This window comes from Neofelis nebulosa, chromosome 3 (assembly GCF_028018385.1).
Source record: "Neofelis nebulosa isolate mNeoNeb1 chromosome 3, mNeoNeb1.pri, whole genome shotgun sequence".
Lineage (NCBI taxonomy): Eukaryota > Metazoa > Chordata > Mammalia > Carnivora > Felidae > Neofelis > Neofelis nebulosa.
This window is the reverse complement of record NC_080784.1, coordinates 207,182,146-207,204,205: the sequence shown is the minus strand read 5'-3', so window position 1 is coordinate 207,204,205 and position 22,060 is coordinate 207,182,146. Positions and strand designations below refer to the sequence as shown.

Sequence of the window (22,060 nt, the reverse complement as noted above, 5' to 3'; positions counted from 1 at the left end):
AACGGGTGAATCTGGGTCAGGGCGGTGGGGAGACCCTGCAGTCGTCCCAGCAAGAGGGGAAGGGACTTCCTATGTGGCAGCACATCGGACCAAGCGAGGCTCATCCGACAGGGTCCGGGCCCTCCTCCCAGTCTGCCCACGTCGGCCGCCCGCGAGGGCCTCAGGACTCCGGAGAGAAGGGCCACTCGGTGTGAACTCACTATGGTGTTTATTGGCTGTGATTCCATCCAGAGAGAACACACGCGGCGGCCCCCCACATGCAGGAGGAGGCAGGCGCAAGGACAGAAGGACAGACGACATCCACGGTCTACGCTAAGCTTGGCGGCTCCGGGCGCCCCATGCGCTGGGAACGGGATGCGGGGTTTCTACGAGACAAGGCCCTGTCTGCTCGGAGCAGGCTTGTTGACGTGTGAAAACAGGCATTTAAAAAAGACACGGGACCGGGAGGAGTCGGAGGGCGCAGGGCGTCCGAAGGTAGTATTGCAGTCTATTGTTATGGCTTCTCTAAAGAGCTACGTGGGGCCGCGCCCCTGGCCCACAACACGTGGACGCGATGAATGTGTGACACGGACAGAAAGGGGCCCCCGGACACCGAGGCGACGGGCCTTCTGTCCCGATAGAACTCCCCAAACACGTAAGACCTCATTTACCTGAGATTCAACATATCGTGATGCAAAGGAACACAAGGATGAAGAGACAGAGGGTCAGGGAGGCCCGCGGTGGCTCCCCACAGACTCCACCTGCGCCGAGGTGGGGCCACCTGGCAGGTCCCCACCTCGAGGGGCCCACACCTGGCTGGCGGAGGAGGGCCTCAGGGACCGTCTCCAGGTGCCGCGCTCACCCGAGGGCCTGAGCCTCCTCCCCGCTCTTGTGGAAGGTGCAGGCGCACAGAGGGTGAGGGCAGGGGAGTCCGAGACCCCAGAGCAGCCTCTGCTAAGAAGATAGGAGGTGCCAACCAGGGAGGGGAGAGGGCTGGGCCAACGGACGCAGAGGGGCGGGGAGTCACAGGGCGCGGGAGGGGCTGCACTGTTCCACGCTGCGCCGGGCGGTGGGGGGTGGGGGGGGCCGTGTCGGAGCTCTCCCAGGCCTATTGCTTGGTGTCCCTTAGTTTGGAAGAGAACCGGGTCCTGGTATTTGTCCAAAGCAAAGCCTTCCAGAGGAGTGGGCCGAGAAGGGGGGGTGGAGGACAGGTTGAGACAGATGGACAATGTGAGGGGTGCAGGTGGAGGTGGGCAACCTGCAGACAGTAGGGTTCAGACCCTGCAGCCCAGGTGTCACTGCGGGGGTGGGGGAGGCTCCCCACCCCTGCCGCAGCTCCCCTCCCAGCCCGCACGCCCGCCTTCCCCCCACTATGGCTGTGCTCCTGAGTTTGGGACGGGACAAGCGCCCAACAACGCAGGGACGGCGCACCGACGGCTGGTCGGGATGCTGGCCCTTTCGGTGGCCCTGGCCTCGGGCACTGCTGGGTGGGTGTGAAGGGCGGGAGCAGTAAGGGACGTCCCAGGCTCTGGGGGAGGAGGGTCCAACCCAGAGAAGCACGTGGGCCGGTCCACGGGGGCCCTGGGGAGGGGCGGGCACCCCTCCCCCCCAGGCGGTGGCAATGGCAGTGAGGGGAGTGGGCTGGTGGCGAGAGGTGAGCGCAGGCTTCCGAGGCGCGAGGGGGCATGGGGCGGGTAGGTCTAGGACTATGGCTTATATTGGCATTGGGGGACTGCACTCTGCTCCCGACATCCCTTCAGGGGCCTCCGAGGAGGGCATGTACAGGGGGTAGGTAGGCAAGGGGGGCGGCGGGGGGCGGGGGTCCGGGCTCAGGCGGGCTGTGTCTGGTGCCGGGGCATTACTTCTTGAACATGTCCTGCAGCGGCCCGGGCAGGTACTTGATGACGGTGTCCAGGATGCTCTCGTCCTCCTCCTCCGGCTCGTCCCCACAGCCGGGCGGGATGGCTTTCTTCGGCCGCGTCAGGCTGCCCTCCGAATTGGCCTCCATGGCGGCCTGGGCCTCAGCCTCACGCTCTTCCTTCTTCTTGATGCCGTACTGCGGGGGAGGGGCGGGGGTCAGACCGGCAAGCGGCAAGCGGTCTCCAGGCCCCGGGCTGGAGCCCAGGCCACACAGTACCTGGAAGGGCTGGACCCCTCCCGCAACCGTGGGATTGGCGGAGAGAACATTGCCTGCGGCTGAGAAAGGCTGTCGGGAACCCTTGGCCCCACAGACCACCACCAAGACCCCTGATGGCAAAATCCCACCCAGGAGGGTGCCTGGTGCCGGGGGGGCGGGGGGGGGTACCCTCACGGAGAATGCCGGAGCGACAGCAGAAGCCAGGGCTCAGGGCTTGGGGGGGCCGCATTGAGGGGGGAAGCGGGGGGAGGGGAGGTCGGTCCCTATGGGGTACCAGTGACCCCGCCCCACCCCTGGCCTCTCCACCCTACCCACCCACCTCGCCTTCCAAGGAGGCTGGCCCTGTCCTCCGCCGGCCTGGCCTGTGGTCTAGGAGCGGTGGGAGGGGCGGGCAGGACATGTGCACGCAGTGGCGGATCACCCATTGCTCTGGGGCTGGCCGGCCCACACAGCCCCAGATCCCTGGTCGGGTGACGTGAGGTCAGACCGTCATGCCTGGCCAAGTCCCCCTAGATGTGGCTACAACGCCCGCCCCTCGTGGACAGCCAGCGGAGGCGAGTGTCCAATGGCAGCCCTAAGTGGAGCCCCCGTAGGCGTGCCCTCAGCCCATACTCCTGGCCACCCCTGAGCCCTCCATTTCCGGTCTCCTGTGTGTGTCTCTGCCCTCAGCTCTTACCCAGGTCTCCCGTCTCTAGTGGGTTGAATGGTGCCCCCCAAAACTCTTGTCACCTGGAACCTCAAAATGTGACCTTATTTGGAAATAGGGTCTTTGCAGATGTAACTAAGATAAGGAGACGAGGTCGCCCTGGGCCCTAAATCCAGTAAGAGTTTCCTTGTAAGAGAAAGAAAAGGACAGAGAGAGGCATATGAAAATGGAGAAAGACTGGAGTGGACACCGCCACAAGCCAATGACACCAAGGACTGCCAGAGCCACCGCAAGAGAACTGCAAGAGGCAAGGAAGGTTCTCTCCTGCAGGTTCCAGAGGGAGGGCAGTCCTGCCCACATGCTGATTCGGGACTTCTGGGCTCCTGAACTGCAAGAATTCGTTTCCAAGGGACTAATGTGTGCCCCTTACCCCCAGGCCAACACCAGCTCCTCAGGAGCTCGCGCTCAGCGTGAGGCCTCCTGTCTCAGGGTGGTGGGAAGCGGGTGGGGACAAGCTGGACTCATGCTTTTGGGGGCTGGTGGTCTACCTGATGGGCCGAGCTCAGGACCCACTCAGGCTGGAAAGAGGGGCGCCCGTTGGCCGGGTCTGAGCTTCCGGATCACACATTAGGGAATGCACAGGAGCAGAAGCATTAACGAGGATGAAGCGGGAAAACTGGGGCAGCGTGTGGGTGTCGGCAAGTAGCCACAAGCTCCGGATTCCTGCTGGGGGACACACAAGCACAGGATCACGGGCCCCGGGGAGGACACGCTTCCGCCCAGCCGGAGGACTCACCCCACTGTACACTCCTCTGTCCTCGCCAGCCCCACCAGAAGCGGTGGCTTCTGCCTCTGGTGCTTGGGCGGAGGGGGGAATGCCCTCGCTCTCCAAGAAGGGCCTTCCTTCTGCTTCCAGATGTCAGGGGGGGCTGCTATGTCCCCCCGCAGCTCGCTAAAGGTACTGAAGGAAACCTCTGCACCTTCTCCTCTCTGAGGCTGCAGATGGCTTCAGGCACGGGGGAGGCAAGGGCCACCTTCAGCAGCGATCAGAGAGGGGGGGGAGCCTTGCTCTCTGCCCAGCTGTGGCCAGAGCTGGGGCCCCCTTGGGCAACTGCCAGACATCGAGGAAAGAGGAATGAAGGGTTTATCTAGGTTTCTTCAGCAGGAGCCCTGAGCAGCCCACATGCCCCTATGTACCCTGAACAACTGCCAGGAGTGCTACGAGGGTCTCGATGAGGACCTGACGGGGGCACCCCGAGAACTCTCTGGCAGCGGGCACACTGACCAGAGGGCCCTCCCTACTGAGCACTGATATCAGGTCAGCCAAAGGCACGGCGTGTCACAAGCTGCCCGGACACCAGGCACTCCCTCGCCCAAGAAGCGCAGGCCCTCTTCCTGGGTCACCATTCTGGGACAACCTTACGGTGGACGGCAGTGGCCCTTGGGCTTGGAAAGGAAAGGAGGGACATGTGGCTTGGAGCCCTGTGGGGTGGAGCGTGGGCAGGGGAGAGAAACACTTCCAGAAACTAGGTCAGACCAAAGAGAGCTTCCCTCCAGCCAAGGGCACAGAGTCTAACAGACTTCTAAAGCCACAGGGTGTCTACGCACAAGGCGGGCACATTTGTGTGCCGGGGTGAAGGTCTGTGGGCGGGACCCGGCGAGAATAATCTGGGGGAGCCCCATCTGAAGGGCAGGCGCAGGAAGGAAGTGGGGAGGGTTACCTGGACAGGTGGAAGAGGGCTCAGCGGACATGAGAGTCAGGCAGATTCTCTTAGGGGCAGGACCTGGGGGCTGGGTCACTCAATGGTGCTGGGTGCAGAGGGGACCAGGTGCTCCCCACACCCACGCTGCCCTCACCACTCAGTACAGCTGCCGGCAAGGGGGCCAGATCTCCCCCAGCCACAGCCACCCCCATCCCCCATTCTTCCATTTCTGGGGGACCCTGGGGCAGGTGGGTATTTTTCCCGAGCTGAAGGCTCATAGGAGGGAGGGGGCCAAATTCCGGAGGTTAGAGTGGTGTGGCCGGGAAGACCTGGGGCTCCAGCGACAGAACGCGTCCGAACCCCTCCAGAGCTGCCTCTGACCCATGGGTGGAGGGGCTCACCATCGTCCCCATCTGCCCAGCACCGCTCCCCCACCGATGCCTGGCCAGGCGACCACTGTCTCATTTAGCTCTGCAGCCACAGAGGCAAGGCCCCCACCTGGCACACTCAGCTTGGGGTGATCAGGCAGATCCCAGCAGGTGTCTGCTCCCCAACACACCCCTATCTTCGCTGCTGGTGGGTCCTCTGGAGGCAGGTCCTGACTCAGTGCTCCTACCTAATCCCGCAATAGCTGGAAAAGCCATCAGGCCGGGCAGGTGAAACCATGGCCAGCCCCACTGTAAGAGCAGGGCGCCCCCCCTCCTTACAGCCCCACTGGTAAGAGCAGCAAAGACGCGGGCCCACAGGTGAACCCTCATCCTGGCGAGCCTGGGTAGCAGATGTGGGCTCCAGAGTGCAATCCAGAGATGTGCTCCACGGAGCCGGGCGAAGGAGAGGGTGCGGGGCAGCCCCCCAGGCCCCGCGCCCACCTTGTCTCGGATGCCCTGCCGCATGGCCTCGCGTTCCGCCTCCATCTTGGCGTACTTGGCTTTGCGCTCCTCCTCCTCCTGCCGCAGGGCTTCCTGGCGCTCCTCCTCCTTCTTGGCCGCATCGGGGTCCTTCTCCTCGTCACCCCCGAGCATCTTCCCCATGTCCTTTGTGGCCCCTGGGGACAGAAAGCCGGTGAGTCCGGCCAGCGAGGGACAGGCCCGCCCCACCCCCCTCCGCTGGTTCCGGAGCGCTCCCCGCCGTCAGGGGCAGCCTGGCCTGCGTGAGTGTCGGGCGGAGGTCAGCGCTGGTAGGAAGTGTGGACGTGCGCCCGCGGTGCTGGCGTGTGTGTGCGCGTGCGCTTGCACCGCGGATGCATGTGTGTGTGTGCGCGTGTGCGCGCACGCGCGGGTGTGTGTGCGCGTGTGCTTACAGCTGCGGATGTGTGTGCGTGTGTGTGCGTGCGCGCGGGTGTGTGCGTGTACACACGTGTGCTTGCAGCTGAGGATGTGTGCGCGTGTGTGGTTGAGGCTGCGGATGTGTGTGTGCTTGTGTGTGTGCGCACGCGCAGGTGTGTGTGTGCTTGCATCTGCAGGAGTGTGTGCGTTTGCGCGCGTGTGCTTGCAGCTGCGGATGTGTGTGTGTACTTTGTGTGTGTGTGCACGCGCGGGTGTGTGTGCGTGTGTGTGTGTGTGTGCTTGCAGCTGAGGATGTGTATGTATGGCGTGTGCGCGTGCCCGCGTGGGCCCGGGAGCCCCTGGCGTGTATCTCCTCTGGCCCCTGTCCAACAAGCTCAGCCTTCCGAAGGTGCTGGAAGGAGTGGCTGAATGCGCGAGCACCGGGGGCTCAGGGGTTCGGCGTCTGCGGAGGCTCCCAGCAGGGGCTGAGGGCGGCGGGCAGAGCGGCTGGGGGGGGGGCCGTGTGCCGTAGCACCAAGGCCCTAATTTCTCTGCTGCACCAGCCACCACTTTTCTCATGAGCTCCTGATTCACAGGCGACAACAAAACACCTTCCCGGACGCCCTCCGTGACTCGGCCCATAGGACAGAGACGCGTAATTACAGCCTCAGAGCTGGGCTGGCACCGCTGTGGGCCCTGGCCCCCGGTGGCTGCCGGGAGCGGAGCGGCCCCCCCTCACGGGCACCGTCGGCGGGGCTGGTGGGCGCGGATCTCAGCCTGGGGCGGTCAGCCCGCGGGGGGCGCCCCCGCATGGCCCGTGGGAGCGACGCAGCCGTTCAGGCTTCCTGGGAACTGGCCGCATCCATAACGGGTCCGCCTACCCCAGGGCTCCCCTGTGCCTGCCATCCACCTCCTGTGACCCTGAGCGAGGGCCAGTGACTGCCCAGCCCCACTCCCACCCTTCCGTCGGCCTCGCCGGCACCGGCCCCTGAGGGTCTTGCCTCTGTCCTCTGGTCCCGTGATGAGCCCTCACAAGCACGGCCCAGGGGGAGCCGAGTCCACGCCTTGGTGTGGCGGTGAGGTGGACAGCGAGGTGGAGAGACACAGGAACCCCTCAGGTAAGCTTGGGAAGGTGGGCGCTGACACGACTGCCCCTCTCCAGAAGGGCCCCCATCCCCACACGGGCACTGAGGCCCAGCTCCGTACTGCCCCCTTCTCTCCACGTGCAGGGACTCCATGTTCCGATCCTCTCTCTCCATGTCCTTGTACTACCACTCACGTGATACTGCACAGGTCCGTGTAGTACTGAACCTGGAGACAGTCCCCTCCCTGCAGATATCTGTGCCATATGCTGCTTTCGCCTGTTACTCAGGAGTGATACCCCCCCGCCCCCGCCCCACCCTGTGAGCAGAGGAAGAAGTTTGGACGGCCACCAGCTATTGGTGGCAATAGGACAACTCTTTGATTGAGAGTTCTGGGCCGAAAACTAGATGTTCGTCAGGCTGGGCCACACCTACACCGTGGGCCTTCTTAGCTGCTGGAAACTACCACAGGGTCTCGGGGGATGGAGAGGCTAAGGGCAACTTGCCACCATGTCACTGTGGGGACAGGGAGTCCTCCTGTACCAGGCATTTTGACAAGGATCTAGACTAACAGAAAACTAAAACCTCAGGGTCAGTTTTCAGGCACATCTGCAGAATTCTGTAAAGCATATTTGAAGCCAGTGTTTCAAGGGAAAGCAGGTCATAGAGTCTAGTCACTGACTCTTCCAATAGTTGCCCAGATGACGAAGCAGATTCTCTGTGCCTCCTGGTGCTGCTGCTACCTCTGGCGGGGGGGGGGGGGGGGGGGGGCAGGAACAAACTCCCACAATCCAGGGAGCAGCTGCAACTTCCCCCACCTCTTTGGCCTGTTGGACAACCAGAGCATCAATGTACATCTCCCCCCTTGAACAAGCTAATTCACACTAAAGTGAGAGTGACCAGCTGCTTTTCCTCCCTCCCAGGAAGGACTGATGTCTTAAAGCACAACTGGTAAACCTCTCCTGGGAGGGGTGAGGGCTGCGGGGGCGCCCTTACTTGGAGGCCTCTAAACCCGCTTCTCCAACGCATCACATGGGCTATAGGCCTAGTGATCAAATATGCATTTATTGGGCACCAGCTGTGTGCTGAGCTCTGCTACACCAGGTGTGGGCCTGGGAGGGGAGGCTTGCCTAGGACCCTTCTGGCTCTGAGTTTCATGGGCTCCCCAGGGTCCCTGGTGTTCTTGTCTTGCCTCTAGTTGAGCTGTAGGTGGGTCCATTTGGCCAGAGGGTTAGGGAAAGCCAAAGGAGGAGCTAGTCCCTCAGTCGGAAGGGTGGCCCTGGGAGGCTGGATGGCCTCTCCTAGACCAGGGTAAGGGGACCAGAGGTCACTGCAGCGGTGTGGATTCGTGCCACACCGGCTGGCTGCGAAGCCACTCACTGTCTGAATGGGACCACCCTTTGGGGCATCCACGGTGCCATGTGGCAAGGACCACTGGCCCCCCACCCTCCCCTGCATGGCCTCCACTGCTGCGCAAACACACTTCCGGAAGCCCCACCTGGCTGGGAATTCGAAGGGCAGCCGGCGCCACGGCAGAAACCGTGGGAAGCTTGTTCCTGGCACAGAAACCCAACTTGCCATTTGCTGTCCTGGCGCAGAAGCCGGGGCGGCCAGGCTAGCTCGGCCAGGGCGGGGCTGCCGGCGGTGACGCCTAGGGGGTCCCTGCTCCAGAGCCACCAGCCACATTTACAGATGAGGGGACCGGCACGGGGCACTTCCACCCCACGCTCAGGGTCCAAAGTCTCTGACTGCGGAAGGTGGGTGGTATCTGAGGCTGGGGGTCCCACAGCCAGGCTCCCACGCTGGCCCCCAGGGGCATCAGCATGGGACAGGGGGTGGAGTCTACCCCATCTTTTCCATCACTCTTCTCTGAGCCTGAGTTTCCCAGGTGAGAAGTGAGAAACCAGTGCCTGGGGTTGGGGGACACAGACCCAGCTCAGGACGAGGTGGGGGCATCTTTCCACTCAGGAGTGGGTCCTATACTTGGCGGTGGGGGGGGGGGGGCGCATGCAGAAATCCAGCAACAGCCAGAGAGGGCCACTCACTGAGGTTCACAGAACGCCAGTGATGAGAAGCATGAGCAGGGGGTCTGCATGCCCACCCAGCCGGTGGGAGCTGCCAGGCCCTGCCCGGGCCCCTACCTGCCCCAGTTCTGCCCACTCCCTCTGCCCACAGCCCCACCCACCAGATCCTCCTCCCTCGATGCCCCTGCCAACATAATAGCACTCCCCTCAACTCTCAGAAGTTTTCTCTGCAGGCCTGGGGAGGCAGGGGCGGAGTTACAGGCTCTGATGTTCCTACCTCAGGGCCTTTGCACTTGCTGCCCTTCCTTGAGCTCATTTTCCAGAACTTTGTCCACTACTCCTGGCCCAGTATCTTCCCAGAAAGCCTTTCCCGGGGCTCCTCGCACACACTAGTCACCCCTGTAGTCAGAACCCTGCTCAGTGTTCACGACCATGGGGGGTTCACCATGAACACTACCATGGGTGTGTTCATTTATGGTACCTTATACGTAATTGAAAGCATGCATATTTAAATAATACATAAGCCAATCAACATATGTTGATTTTTGAAACTTCATTTTGAAATAGTTTCAGATTTACAGAAGTCATGCAGGTGCTACAAAGGGCTCCTGCACATGCCTGACCAGATCCTTCTAATGTCAACCATAACACCTTCATCAAAACCATTATAACGACACAGGTACGACACTGTGAAGTGGACCACAGACTTTCTTTGAATGTCACCACTTTTTCCACTACTGTCCCTTTCCAGTTCCAGGATCCAATCCAGGATTCCGTGTTATATTTGGATGGAAAGTCAGTTTTTAAAAAGAGAAAAGTGTTTTTTAACTTGAAGTAACTCTATAGGAAAAATTACAAAATTTAATGAAAAACTAAAAAATATCTAAACAAATAAAGACACTTGTCACATTCATGGCTGGGGAGACTCCGTAACTCAGCACTCAGTTCTCCCCAAAGTGAGTTACGGGTGGGTGCGATCTCAATCACACCCCCAAGAGTTAGAAAGGAAATTCTGTGAAGTTTGACAAGCTAAGAGTTTTGCATACAAAAAGCTAACGGGGGGCGCCTGGGTGGCGCAGTCGGTTAAGCGTCCGACTTCAGCCAGGTCACGATCTCGCGGTCCGTGAGTTCGAGCCCCGCGTCAGGCTCTGGGCCGATGGCTCGGAGCCTGGAGCCTGTTTCCGATTCTGTGTCTCCCTCTCTCTCTGCCCCTCCCCCGTTCATGCTCTGTCTCTCTCTGTCCCAAAAATAAATAGAAAACGTTGAGAAAAAAAAAAAAAAAAAAAAAAAAAAAGAGCTAACGGTTCCCTGATGGTCAGGACAGAAAGCTGAGGGAAGAGCCAGGAAGAAGACAGGACCCAGCAGACAGCAGCCTGGCTGTGGTGCAGGGGAGGAACGCAGGAAAAGGGACCGGAGGGGAGAGCCCATCCGCAGACCCACAAACACACAGACACGGGACTGGGACACCGGTGACAGAGGAAGGGCCTCGGAACCCTGGAGAAAGAACCAGATTTCCCTAAATGGGGCTGGGATAACTGAGATTTTGGTGGGGAAGCAGGACACTGGACTCCTGTGTGACAGCACAGATTCTTGTCGATTATAGATCTGAACATGAACCCAAAATGAAAACGGGAAAGAGAAGACACCCTCCTCAGCCAGGTACCACTATCTGAAATGATAGTTTACTTGCTTTTTTCTTGTCCGTCTCGGCCGATAGAAAGTGAGCTCCATGAGAGCAGGGACTGACCAGCTCACGGCTGTGGCCCCACCACCTAGAACTGTATCTGGCATGTAGTAGGTGGTCAACAGATACCTGGCAAATAACGAACTTAAAAAATTTTTTGAATATGTATCATGCACTCAGCCACAAATAAAGTCTTAACAAACCCTTCGGCGAATGTCATAGTCCGTGATGAAATACCGCTTCATAACAAAGCTGCCAGGACAACTCAAGGGGGAAGGACAGCCCTCTGCCAAGCGGCACTGCAACCATTAGTATCCCCACACCAACAAATGAGCCAGTTTCTTCCCTCGCCTCACTCCTGACACAGAACTCAATCACAGACCCAACTGTAAAAGCTAAAATTCTAGAACTACCGGAAGTAAACAGAAGAGAACCTCTGCGAGCCTGACTTACACGAAGATCTCACGCAAGTGAGACTTGAACCTTAGAAGAGTAACCGGGCTTCGTCAGCATCGAAGACGGAGCCGCCCCAGGTCCCGCTGCGCCCCGCCCTGCAGGCCCCAGTGACGGGTGGGGCAGGGGGCTCGCTGCAAGGAGCTCTGCCGAATTTCATAAGAAAATACACATACCGAGGGCTGCTGGTGACGTGGCCACACACCTGAAGGACGCGTGACATCCAGGGAAGACGTGGTCGAACGGCTACATGAGATATTTACGGATACACATTAATCGCCGATACATAACTGTGCGTGATGTGGATCGTCCTTCCGACGGAAACTGCAACGATTCTTTCTTCTTTCTTTCGTTGGGGTTTGGAGCAATCAGGATTCACACGGCTGTAGTACAACCGTCAGGGAAGAGCTGCCCCACGGGCCAGAGGGAAAAACGCACCCTCACCGTGAGTCCCAGAAACGTCTGGGGAGCTTCAGACAGTTCAAAAGTCATCAGGTCGGAGCGGTTTTAAACGTGACAATGGCCACTGCGGGGGGGGGGGGGGGGAGGGGGGGGGATGCCGGGCTGTGCCCTGTCACAGCCTCCGGGTGGGGGGGGAGGGGGGTGGTCACAGCAGTGTAGGCAACCTGACACTCTCCAGCATGTTTCGTTTCGAGTCCCCCCGACTTTCAACCCCGCACCCTATCCCTCCACAACAGTCCCATTAAAACAAACGCTCCTCCTTGTAGGAACACGGGCCTGTTTGCTGCAGCTGCGGGCCGGGGAAAAGCCGGAGACAAGGTGACATCCTGGCCGCACTCGGCCATGACGTGCGCATGTCAGGGAGTGCAGGCTGTGAGCGGAGGGACCACCGTGTGTGCTGACAGCAGGTGCACACAAAAGAGCATCACAGACGCCTTGTTTGGAGCAGAGAAAAGCCCTCTGTATGAACACAACCATGCTTTCCGATTAGCGACAGACAGAAGAAAGGAGCAGCGGGTTACAAACCTAAACCCTGAACAAAATAGCATGAGTCCTTTTCAAACTCATGGAATGTTGGCGAAATGTATCAAATGTTGCTCTACATCACGATGAGACCCCACTTTACAGCCATGACTATTACAAAATAATAATAGTTTAAAAAGGCGAAAAACAGAAAGCAAGCCTTGGCGAGGGTGTGGGGAAACCGGGAGCCTGCGTGCTATCCGTGAGAACGTAAAACAGTATAGCCACTGTGTGACAAAATCAGAGCGTCCCCCTGTGATCCAGGAAGGGTTCCCCTAGGTAAATGCCCCAAAGGACTGGAGACAGCAGTATTCACAACAACCGACAGGTGGAAACAGCCCAAATGTCCCCCAGCAGATGGCTGGACAAACAATGTGGTCCATCCACACAATGGAATATTACTCAGTCTGAAACAAGAATGAAATTCTGACACCTGCCACCACACAGATGACCCCTCAAAATGTCACACTGGGTGAAATACCCCAGACAAAGAAGAACCAATACAGCAGGGTTCCACTTATATGAGATCCTCTAAATGGCAAAGTCATAGAGACAGACGGTGGATGGTGAGGGCCAGAGCCGGGGGAGGGGGGGAGTCACTGAGCAATGACGACAGAGTGTCCGTTTGGGATGACGAGATGGAAGGGGTGGCGGTGCCACGACACTGTGACTGTCCTCAATGCCACTGAGCCCCCACCAAAACATGGGCAAAATGGCACATGTTACACTATTGATATTCATCACAAAAAAAGAGAAGCATACAATTGAAGTTTAGTTATTTATTTATTTTGAGAGAGAGAGAGAGAGTGCACAGGGGTGGGGCAGAGAGAGAGAGAGAGCAGGGGAGGGGCAGAGAAAGAGAGCAGGGAAGGGGTAGAAAGAGAGAGCAGGGGAGGGCAGAGAGAGAGCAGGGGAGGGCAGAGAGAGCAGGGGAGAGCAGAGAGAGAAAAAGAGAGCAGGGGAGGGGCAGAGAGAGCAAGGGAGGGGCAGAGAGAGCAGGGGAGGGGCAGAGAGAGAGAGCAGGGGAGGGCAGAGAGAGAGCAGGGGAGGGGCAGAGAGAGAGCAGGGGAAGGGCAGAGAGAGAGCAGGGGAGGGGCAGAGAGAGCAGGGGAAGGGCAGAGAGAGCAGGGGAGGGGCAGAGAAAGAGCAGGGAAGGGGCAGAGAGAGAGCAGGGGAGGGCAGAGAGAGAGCAGGGGAGGGGCAGAGAAAGAGCAGGGAAGGGGCAGAGAGAGAGCAGGGGAGGGCAGAGAGAGCAGGGGAGGGCAGAGAGAGCAGGGGAGGGGCAGAGAGAGCAGGGGAGGGGCAGAGAGAGCAGGGGAGGGGCAGAGAGAGAGAGCAGGGGAGGGGCAGAGAGAGCAGGGGAAGGGCAGAGAGAGCAGGGGAGGGGCAGAGAGAGCAGGGGAGGGGCAGAGAAAGAGCAGGGAAGGGGCAGAGAGAGAGCAGGGGAGGGCAGAGAGAGAGCAGGGGAGGGGCAGAGAGAGCAGGGGAGGGGCAGAGAGAGCAGGGGAGGGGCAGAGAAAGAGCAGGGGAGGGCAGAGAGAGAGCAGGGGAGGGGCAGAGAAAGAGCAGGGAAGGGGCAGAGAGAGAGCAGGGGAGGGCAGAGAGAGCAGGGGAGGGGCAGAGAGAGTAGGGGAGGGGCAGAGAAAGAGCAGGGAAGGGGCGGAGAGAGAGCAGGGGAGGGCAGAGAGAGAGCAGGGGAGGGGCAGAGAGAGAAAAGGAGAGCAGAGGAGGGGCAGAGAGAGCAGGGAAGGGGAGAGAGAGAGAGGAGAGACAAAGAGAATCCCAAGCAGACTCCATGCTGCCAGCACAGAGCCCGACGTGGGGCTCGGTCCCGTGACCCTGGGATCGTGACCTGAACCGAAACCAAGAGTCAGATGCTCAACTGACTGAGCCACCCAGGCGCCCGAGAAGTACAAATTTAAAACAACTGTAATCTTATGTCTGAGAAAACAGCCGTCAAGCTGCAGAGACAACCTCATTGCAACAGCAAAGCAGGAGTACGGCCACGTCCCTGACAGCCTGGAAGCGGACAGCCTGATAAACAGTGACACCAGGAACACGCGCCCCACCCCCCGGGCCGCTGTGCACGCGAAACCTAATGACAAATGCGCTAGAAACTCTGGGTAAAACCACGACTGTGCATGTCTGGGACCTGGAGCTAGGAGGCCCGAGCGCACCCCAACCCCAGGGGCAGCCGGTGCTGCGGACCCCGGACCGCGCCTGCATCGGCCAGAACACACACAGAGAATCGCACGGCGGCTTCGCGTCTCCAAAGGAAGAACCAGGGAAAGCAGAAGGCCGGGGTGGGCACAGCCAGCAGCAAAGAGAGTGCGTGAGGAAGACGACACGGGTCAGGCTGGCGGCTCAGGGGCCGACCTTGACATACGGTAGGTAGGGCCGCTCAGGGCGAGAAGATAGGAAGAAAGCACAAAGATGACAAAATTAGGGAAAACGAGGGAGAAATGGCGCCGCAGATCGAAAGGACACGAAAACGATCAAATAATATTTCGTGCACCGTATCCTAATACGTCTGTGAACGTGAATGAGGCACATTTTCTGAAGAATGTTGTCAAAAACTGAGAACTATGTCTAAGAATTCACAGATGGAGTCTTTCAAACATTCAAGAAACAGATAATCCCAATGATATTTAAAATGTTCTTGGAAAGGAGAAAAAAGAAGGAAATTCCCCAGGTTATTTTTGTGAAATCTGCATAAGAACGATGCCAAAATCTGGCACAGAGAGCGAGCGGTGGGCCAGCTCCTACGTGACAGTGTGAAATGCTAAACCAGAGACAGGAAGGGAAGCTGGCGTTTCTTACAGAATTTGTTCGCAGGGGGGCCATCTTGGGGAAGCGAAGACGGTTCCACGTTGCGAGAATACCCTGCTGCCAGCGTGCACAGGCCGTAGCGAGCACGGCTCCGAGGCTCCGGCCATGGCCTGCCTCCTCTCCTACAGGAGGCCCAGAGCCGCCGTGCCCCTCCTCCCCCCCAGCGAGGGGCCGCGTGCGCTGCCCCTCTCGCTCTCCTCCAGCGGGAGGTCCCCGCGGCCGCTGAGACGCCTGCCCCGCCTGTCCGCTGCCACCTGTCCCCCCCCCCCCCCCGCCCCCCCCCGCCGCCGCCGTCCCGGTTCCAACCAAGACCTAGGTTCTGGTCCGCGTGCACGACCGCTGCAGACAGGTGTCCTCGTATCACAACCTGTTTTTAAAACAGTCGTGGAGCCAGTCGGCATCGCAGAAGGCATGCAGTTTGACAGCTGTGCACGTCCCTGGAACCATCATCATGACCGAGGTGACGGACACGTCTGTTCCCCCACGGTTTCCGGGCGGCCCTGTGCAACTCCTCCCACGAAACCGGCCCAGACGACCGCTGACCTCCTTTCCGTCCTCAGAGACTAGGGCGTGTTCCCTAGAACTCCGGATAAGTGCAATCATACAACAGGCCGGAACCGGGGAGGCGGGTCCGTTTCCATCCACTGCGCCTAACACTTTCACGCCACCGTGCGTATCAACAGCCCCTCGAATTGGCCCGTGACACAGATGCACGTGATCAGTCTCTCCACTCGCCTGCCCGTGCCCCGTGCACATCCGGGGTGTTCCCAGTTTGGGTCTTTGGTGAATAAGTTGCTCTGAATGGGCGTGGACGTGGGCCTTCAGCTCTCTCGGGCAGATCCTAGCAGGGCTTGCCGATTGTATGGTACATTTAGGGCTCATTTCTGAAGAAACGCCAAACTCTTTTCCAAAGTGCTTGCACCACAGTGAAGTCCAGCAGCGCTGAGCAAGGGCCTGCGTTTCTCTGTGCCCTTGTCCACATCTGCTGTTGTCCGTTGAGATTCCAGCCATCCAGGTGGCCGTCAAGGGCTATCAGCTCATGGCTAACGGTGTTCAGCAGATTTTTATGTGCCTAATAGCTATTTTTATATCTTCTTTGGTGGAATACCTATTCAGATTCTTTGCACACTTTCAAAAACAAACTTTTTATGTTAGACTTACAGAAAAACGTTGGAGGAAGACAGCACAGAGAGTTCTCACATACCCGCACCCAGTGTCTGTCCCCTGTTAACACGTTACACTAATGTGACAGATTTATCACAATTAACAAGCCACGCTGGTGATGATACTATTAACTGAGGTCCATGCTGTGTTCAGACGTCCTTACTTTTCGCCTGATGTCCCTTCTGTCCCAGCACCGCATCCAGGGTGTCCGGGACACCATGTGACATTCAGCTGTCACGTCTCCTTTGGCTTCTCTTGGCTGACAGTTTCCCAGGCTTGCTTTGTTTTTGATGACCTTGACAGCTTTGAGGACTTTTCAGGAATTTTCTGTCTCACAATTAGGGTTTGTCTGCTGTTCGTTCTCATGGCCGGACTGAGGTTATGGGTTTGGGAAGGAAGACCCGGGAGGGGGAGTGTCCTCAGCACATCACCTGCAGGGCACCTGCTACCAACATGTGACCTCGACAGTGCGGCCCAGCCCGCTTACGAAGTGAGCATTAGGGTCCCCGGTCTTGCTTCTGCTGGCGTTACCGAATGGCGAGAGTTCTTTATGGATTTTGGATACAAGTCCAATTTTCTCTATCTTAAAGAGCTAGCTTTGGTTTTCTTTTCCCCTTTTTCATTCATTTCTGCTCTGAACTTCATGGCTTCCTTTCTTCTGCTTACTCTGGGTTTCATTTGCTGTTCTTTTCCTGGTTTCTGATGTTAGAAGCTGAGGCTAACATGTGAGACATTTCTTCTTTTTGAATAGGGGTGTTTAGGGACATGTTTCCCTCTAAACACCACGTTAGTGAATCCCACAAATTTTGATGGATTTTTTTTTTCATTTCCATTCTGTTCACGACGCTTTCTAGATTCTCTTTAGACCCACGGGCTACTTCAGAGTGTGTTGTTTAGTTTCCAAATACTTGGGGGGATTTTCCAGATGTCCTTTATTTCTCGTCCCACGCCACCGTGGCCACCATGGTCAGAGAACGTATTTTGCGTGACTGGAATCTTTTTTTTTTAACTTTTTTTTTTTTTTTTTTTTTTTTTTTTTTTTGGGACAGAGAGAGACAGAGCATGAACAGGGGAGGGGCAGAGAGAGAGGGAGACACAGAATCGGAAACAGGCTCCAGGCTCCGAGCCATCGGCCCAGAGCCTGACGCGGGGCTCGAACTCACGAACCGCGAGATCGTGACCTGGCTGAAGTCGGACGCTTAACCGACTGCGCCACCCAGGCGCCCCGCGTGACTGGAATCTTTCACATTCATCAAGACTTGTTTTATGGCCCAGAATGTGTTCTATCCTTGTATGTGTCCCGTGGGTATTTGGGAAGACTGTGTCCTGTATCGTCGGGAGTGCTCTCCAAATGTGAAAGCTCAGGTTTGCTGACAACGTGGGGAGTCTCGTGTACCCCACTGCTCTTCTTCCATCAGCTACTGGGCGTCTCCACTCCAGCTCGTGGGTCTATTCGTCCTTTTCGCTGTCTATCCGCCCGTCTTCACGTATGTGTTTCGGAGCCCATACGAGCTGTGGAAGCAGGTGAGACGATTACCTCCTTCTAATCTGTCAGCATCTTTGTCACCAGGAGAGGATTTCCGTCATCCCCGGTAATGTCCTCTGCTCTGCAATCTACTTTGTAGCCAGTTCAGCTTTCTTTCGATCAGTATTAGCATGCTTTATCTTTTCCATCTTTTTACTTTTACCATATTTATGTTTTTATATTTAAAGTGAGTTTCTTCCAGGGGCGCCTGGGTAGCTCATTTCGTTGAGCGTCCGACTTCGGCTCAGGTCACGATCTCGAAGTCTGTGAGTTCAAGCCCCGCGTCGGGCTCTGTGCTGACGGCTCAGAGCCTGGAGCCTGCTTCTGACTCTGTGTCTCCCTCTCTCTCTGCCCCTGCCCCACTCATGCTCTCTCTCTCTCTGTCAAAAATAAACATTAAAAAAAAAATCTTAAATGAGTTTCTTCTAGGTAGCATAAGTTGGGTCTTGATTTTCTTTTTTTTTTTTTGAAGTTTATTTATTTATTTTGAGAAACAGAGGGAGAGAGAGAATCCCAAGCAGACTCTGCATTGTCAGCACAGAGCCCAACATGGGGCTCAAACCCACAAACTGTGAGATCATGACCTGAACCAAAATCAAGAGTTGGACGTTCAACGAACTGAACCATCCAGGTGCCCCAAAAGTTTATTTTTGAGAGACAGAGAAAATCAGAGTGCAAGCAGGGGAGGGGCAGAGAGAAGGAGACACAGAATCTGAAGCAGACTCCGGCCTCTGAGCCATCAGCACAGAGCCCGACACGGGGCTCGAACCCACAGACTGTGAGATCGTGACCTGAGCCAGAGTCAGACGCTCAACCCACTGAGCCACCCAGGTGCCCTGACAACCTCTGCCTTTTAATGAGAGTGCTCCAATAGCCACAGCAGAAAAGGCCACGAACCCCACCGCATCTGTCAGAGCGGGGAGAAGGGACGGCCTTGGTTGTGGGCAAAATTACCCGCCGACTTAAGTGTTCCTCTGGTCCTGCCTAATGAAGCCCCAGAATAAGACAAGAGAGAATCAAAGTGTCTCCACAACTTGAGCACATCTGGAGCAAAGCTCGTGAACACATTTAGGAAAACAAAAACATCTAGCATGTGTCAGGGTGAAACTCAGAAGGTCTGGCACCCAGAGAACAATCAGCAGACACGCCAGCAAGTGGGGCAGGACAGCTCGTGACACAGACACCACCCCAAACCCCGACGTGCCAACCACGTAAACGCATATGATGAGACATCCCGAGCAGCACAGAGTTCAGTGGCACATAACAAGCATAGAAAAGCACTAGTAAGTGAGAGAAAATTACCTAAAGCGTGTAATTCGTGAACACAGCAACTACAAGTCACGTGTTGAACGCTGTGTTCAGTAAGTGAAAGACGTTGAACGAAGACCAATTGGAAGTGAGAGCATTCTGTCCATTCAAGAAGCTTCACAGAATCCCGTGTGGGGAGCGCGTGTGTGACGTCCATCACGGAGCGCTGTCGGGGACGAGGGTTTGTGTGATCTTTCGGGGGGGGGGGGACGCGTGTCAGAACAGGTGCACGTGCTCCTCCCACCTCGTGCTGGTGCCGGCAGGGACGAGCGGCTCCCCCAGAGACCCCTCCTCCCGCAGCCGTGGCGCCAGCGCCTCCGATGACACACGAGTCACCTCTCGCGTGGCGCCTACCACTGCCGGGCGCGGTGTTTCACCCACTTTATGCTCCTCCGTTTCCCACACCGAACAGATGTTTCATCAACACAGACACCGTCTCCGCGTCTGGCTCACGGCAAGAACACGGTAAATAGCGACGACACGACGGGGCGGAAGCGCGGGGATGTCCACGCATCGCGGTTCACGAGAGCAAAGCCCCGGGCCCGTGACGCACAACACTTGTGTCGGGTAGGTCGATGGCGGTGAACCCGTGCAAGCTGACACCGGGCGTCCGGACACTGGGCGGGAGAACTCTGACCGTCCGTAAGCCACGTGCCCTCGCACTGATGGGTCGAACACACGTGCCTGTCGACGGCCTTTCCAGACGGGAGTAAAGAAACTTAAGAGTATCACCACACGAGGCCTCACAGAACGGGCGAGGAGAGAACAGGCAGTGGAGACGTCAGGTCTGGGGAAGACGGAAGGCAGTCGCGGGGCAGAACTGAGCGGAGGAGGCCCTGCCAGGACACGGATTCGGCAGCAGGAGCGGAGGGGCCGGCCTCGGGGACGTGGGGGCGCGGGCTGGGCGGGCTGAGGGCCGCACGAGGGGCACCGTGTTCCTTGCACAGGTTCTGCCCCACCCGGTCATCTCCCTGGCGAAATCGAACCAGAGCCCCGCAGACTCGGGCACTGGGGGCAGAGGCGCCGGTCCAGCTGCAGACGGGGGTCAGGTGGGCACGGAAGACCCCTCCCCAAGCCCCCGCCCCCTGCCCTGTTTGCAGACCCTGCCATCCAGCCACGCAGGGTCCGTTTTCGGAGAAGTGGGACCACAGCCCCAAACAAGACCTAAAGATAGTTCACCGCGTGTTTATGCCACAGGCAAGCCCAAAGTCCCACCCAGCAAAGTTCCCCATCAGGCTCTCTTACCTCACTCTGAATGCGCAGCCCAGGAATGCCTCCGCTGTGAAGACAGCTCCCAAATCACAGGCAAGAGGGGCCCAGAGAACACGGACAGTACAGAGGGCGGGGCGACTCTCATTTTTATTTGTATTATATATATATGTATATATATATTTTTTTTGTTTGTTTGTTTAAGTCTATTTATTTATCTTGAGAGAGAGAGAGAGAGAGAGAGAGGGAGAAGAGTAGGGGCAGACAGAGGGAGAGACAGAAAATCCCGAGCAGGCTCTGTACTGTCAGCGCAGAACCCAATACGGGCCTCAAACCCACGGACTGTGAGGTCATGACCTGAGCTGAAACCAAGTGTCGAATGCTCAACCAACGGAGCCTCCCAGGCGCCCCAATAGGGAAACTCTTTAAAAAGGGGGGGGGGTAGTTTAGAACACACAAAAGAGCTCTTGGAAGCTAAATATAAATGTAGAAATTAAAAATGCAGTTCAAGGGCGTCTGGGGGGCGCTCTGTCGGGTGAGCCTCCACCTCTCGGTTTTGGCTCAGGTCCTGATCTCACAGTGTGCGAGGCCGTGAATCAGGCTCTGTGCCGACAGCTTGGAGCCTGCTTGGGATCCTGTCTCCCTCTCCCCTCCCGAGCTCTCTCTTTCTCTCTCTCAAAAGGAATAAATAAATAATCGACAAAATCCTGAAACTTCAGAATGCTAGTAAAGCCTCTAGAGAGAGAGGAGATAAAAAGCAGGTCATGTAAAGAGCCCTGGAAATAAGAATAGCATCTGATGATTCAACAGCAACTTTAGAACCTGGAAGACAACAAAAAAATAACCTCACAATTTTTTTAAACTTTATTATTTTTGAGAGAGAGAGAGAGCAAGCAGGGGAGGGGCAGAGAGAGAGGGAGACAGGACCTGAAGCAGGCTCTGCACTGACAGCAGGGAGCCCGACCCGGGGCTCGAACCCACGAACCGCGTCTGACTCTTGATTTCGGCCATGATCCCAGGGTCACGGGGTCGAGCCCCGAGTTGGACTCCGCACGGGGCATGGAGCCTGCCCACGATTCTCTCTCTCCCTCTCTCTCGCTGCTCCTCCCCTGCTCATGCATGCACACATACGTGCACGGTCTCAAAAAACTAAAGAAACAATTTAAAAACCAACTGCCAGTCATGTGTGAAGGCACAACACAGAGACTTCCTCCCTACACACCCTGCCACAGAACGTTCCCGAGGACCCAGCCGTAAGAGAAGACAGGGGACTCCAGCCCATGCTGAGTGACAGCCTGGGCAAGAACCAGTGCTGACAGGAGCGGGACGTACCAGAGTCCTGGGGCAGCTGCACCAGAGGAGAGGAACAGCCAACCCTCCATCTGGAACCTTTGACCGCACGGAAGGGTCGCGGTAAAGGGCTGCTGGCCGACGTGGGAAGCATGAGAGACAGTCCACAGAAACTTGGGCAAAAGGAAAACGAGACACATGTTGGCTGCAGGGCAAGCCAAGGGCTTTATTACAAGAAAGAAGTGTTCGTACTGCCCTGCTTGGCTGGTCGGGGGGCACTACTTACATCGTCATCGTGACACCAGCCCCAGTGGCTGATACCGCCACGTAAGGAGCGTGGGGCAGGGGGTCTGGCAAGAGCTCAGTGCCCCCCACCCCGGAACGTCTGAGCTGGTCAGAATGAGCACAGGACCGAGAAACACACAAGGACCCCCGTGGGCGGTGGGGGCGGGGGACTCAAGGAAAAACTCTTATTCAGTGTGGATCAGAATCACATCTTCCCCCACACCCCTGCCAGGATGGTGGGGGGAGGTCTGGCAAATGTTGACAAACAGCTCCTTGAACTTGGAGTGAAGTCTGTTCTGATTCTGAGCCCATCACCCCAAGGGCGGGTTTCTGTCTAAATCCGTCTACGAAGGAACCAGACTTCCCTGAAACGTCCAGCTTCGAAGCCTGTTGTAAGGAAACGATAGTTACAGTGTTTACTGCTGAAACCTATTTTAAACCACAGTCACCCTGAGAGGCTCTCTCCTCTCAGCCTTTGGTGCTAACCCGCTGA

General features: G+C 57.5%; 1 protein-coding gene across 3 annotated transcripts in view; it reads right to left on the bottom strand.

Annotated features, from left to right (window-relative positions):
• Nucleotides 1-191: 191 nt before the first annotated feature.
• CPLX1 (complexin 1) overlaps nt 192-22,060 on the bottom strand; it is a 32,900-nt gene continuing 11,031 nt past the window's right edge. For all 3 annotated transcript variants that reach the window (XM_058723268.1, XM_058723269.1, XM_058723271.1), the window contains 2 exons: nt 5,335-5,510; nt 192-2,035 (listed from right to left, as the gene is read on the bottom strand). In XM_058723268.1, coding sequence (XP_058579251.1) covers nt 1,838-2,035; nt 5,335-5,510 — 374 coding nt within the window. In that variant the 3' untranslated portion in view covers nt 192-1,837. The remainder of the gene's footprint in view (nt 2,036-5,334; nt 5,511-22,060) is intronic.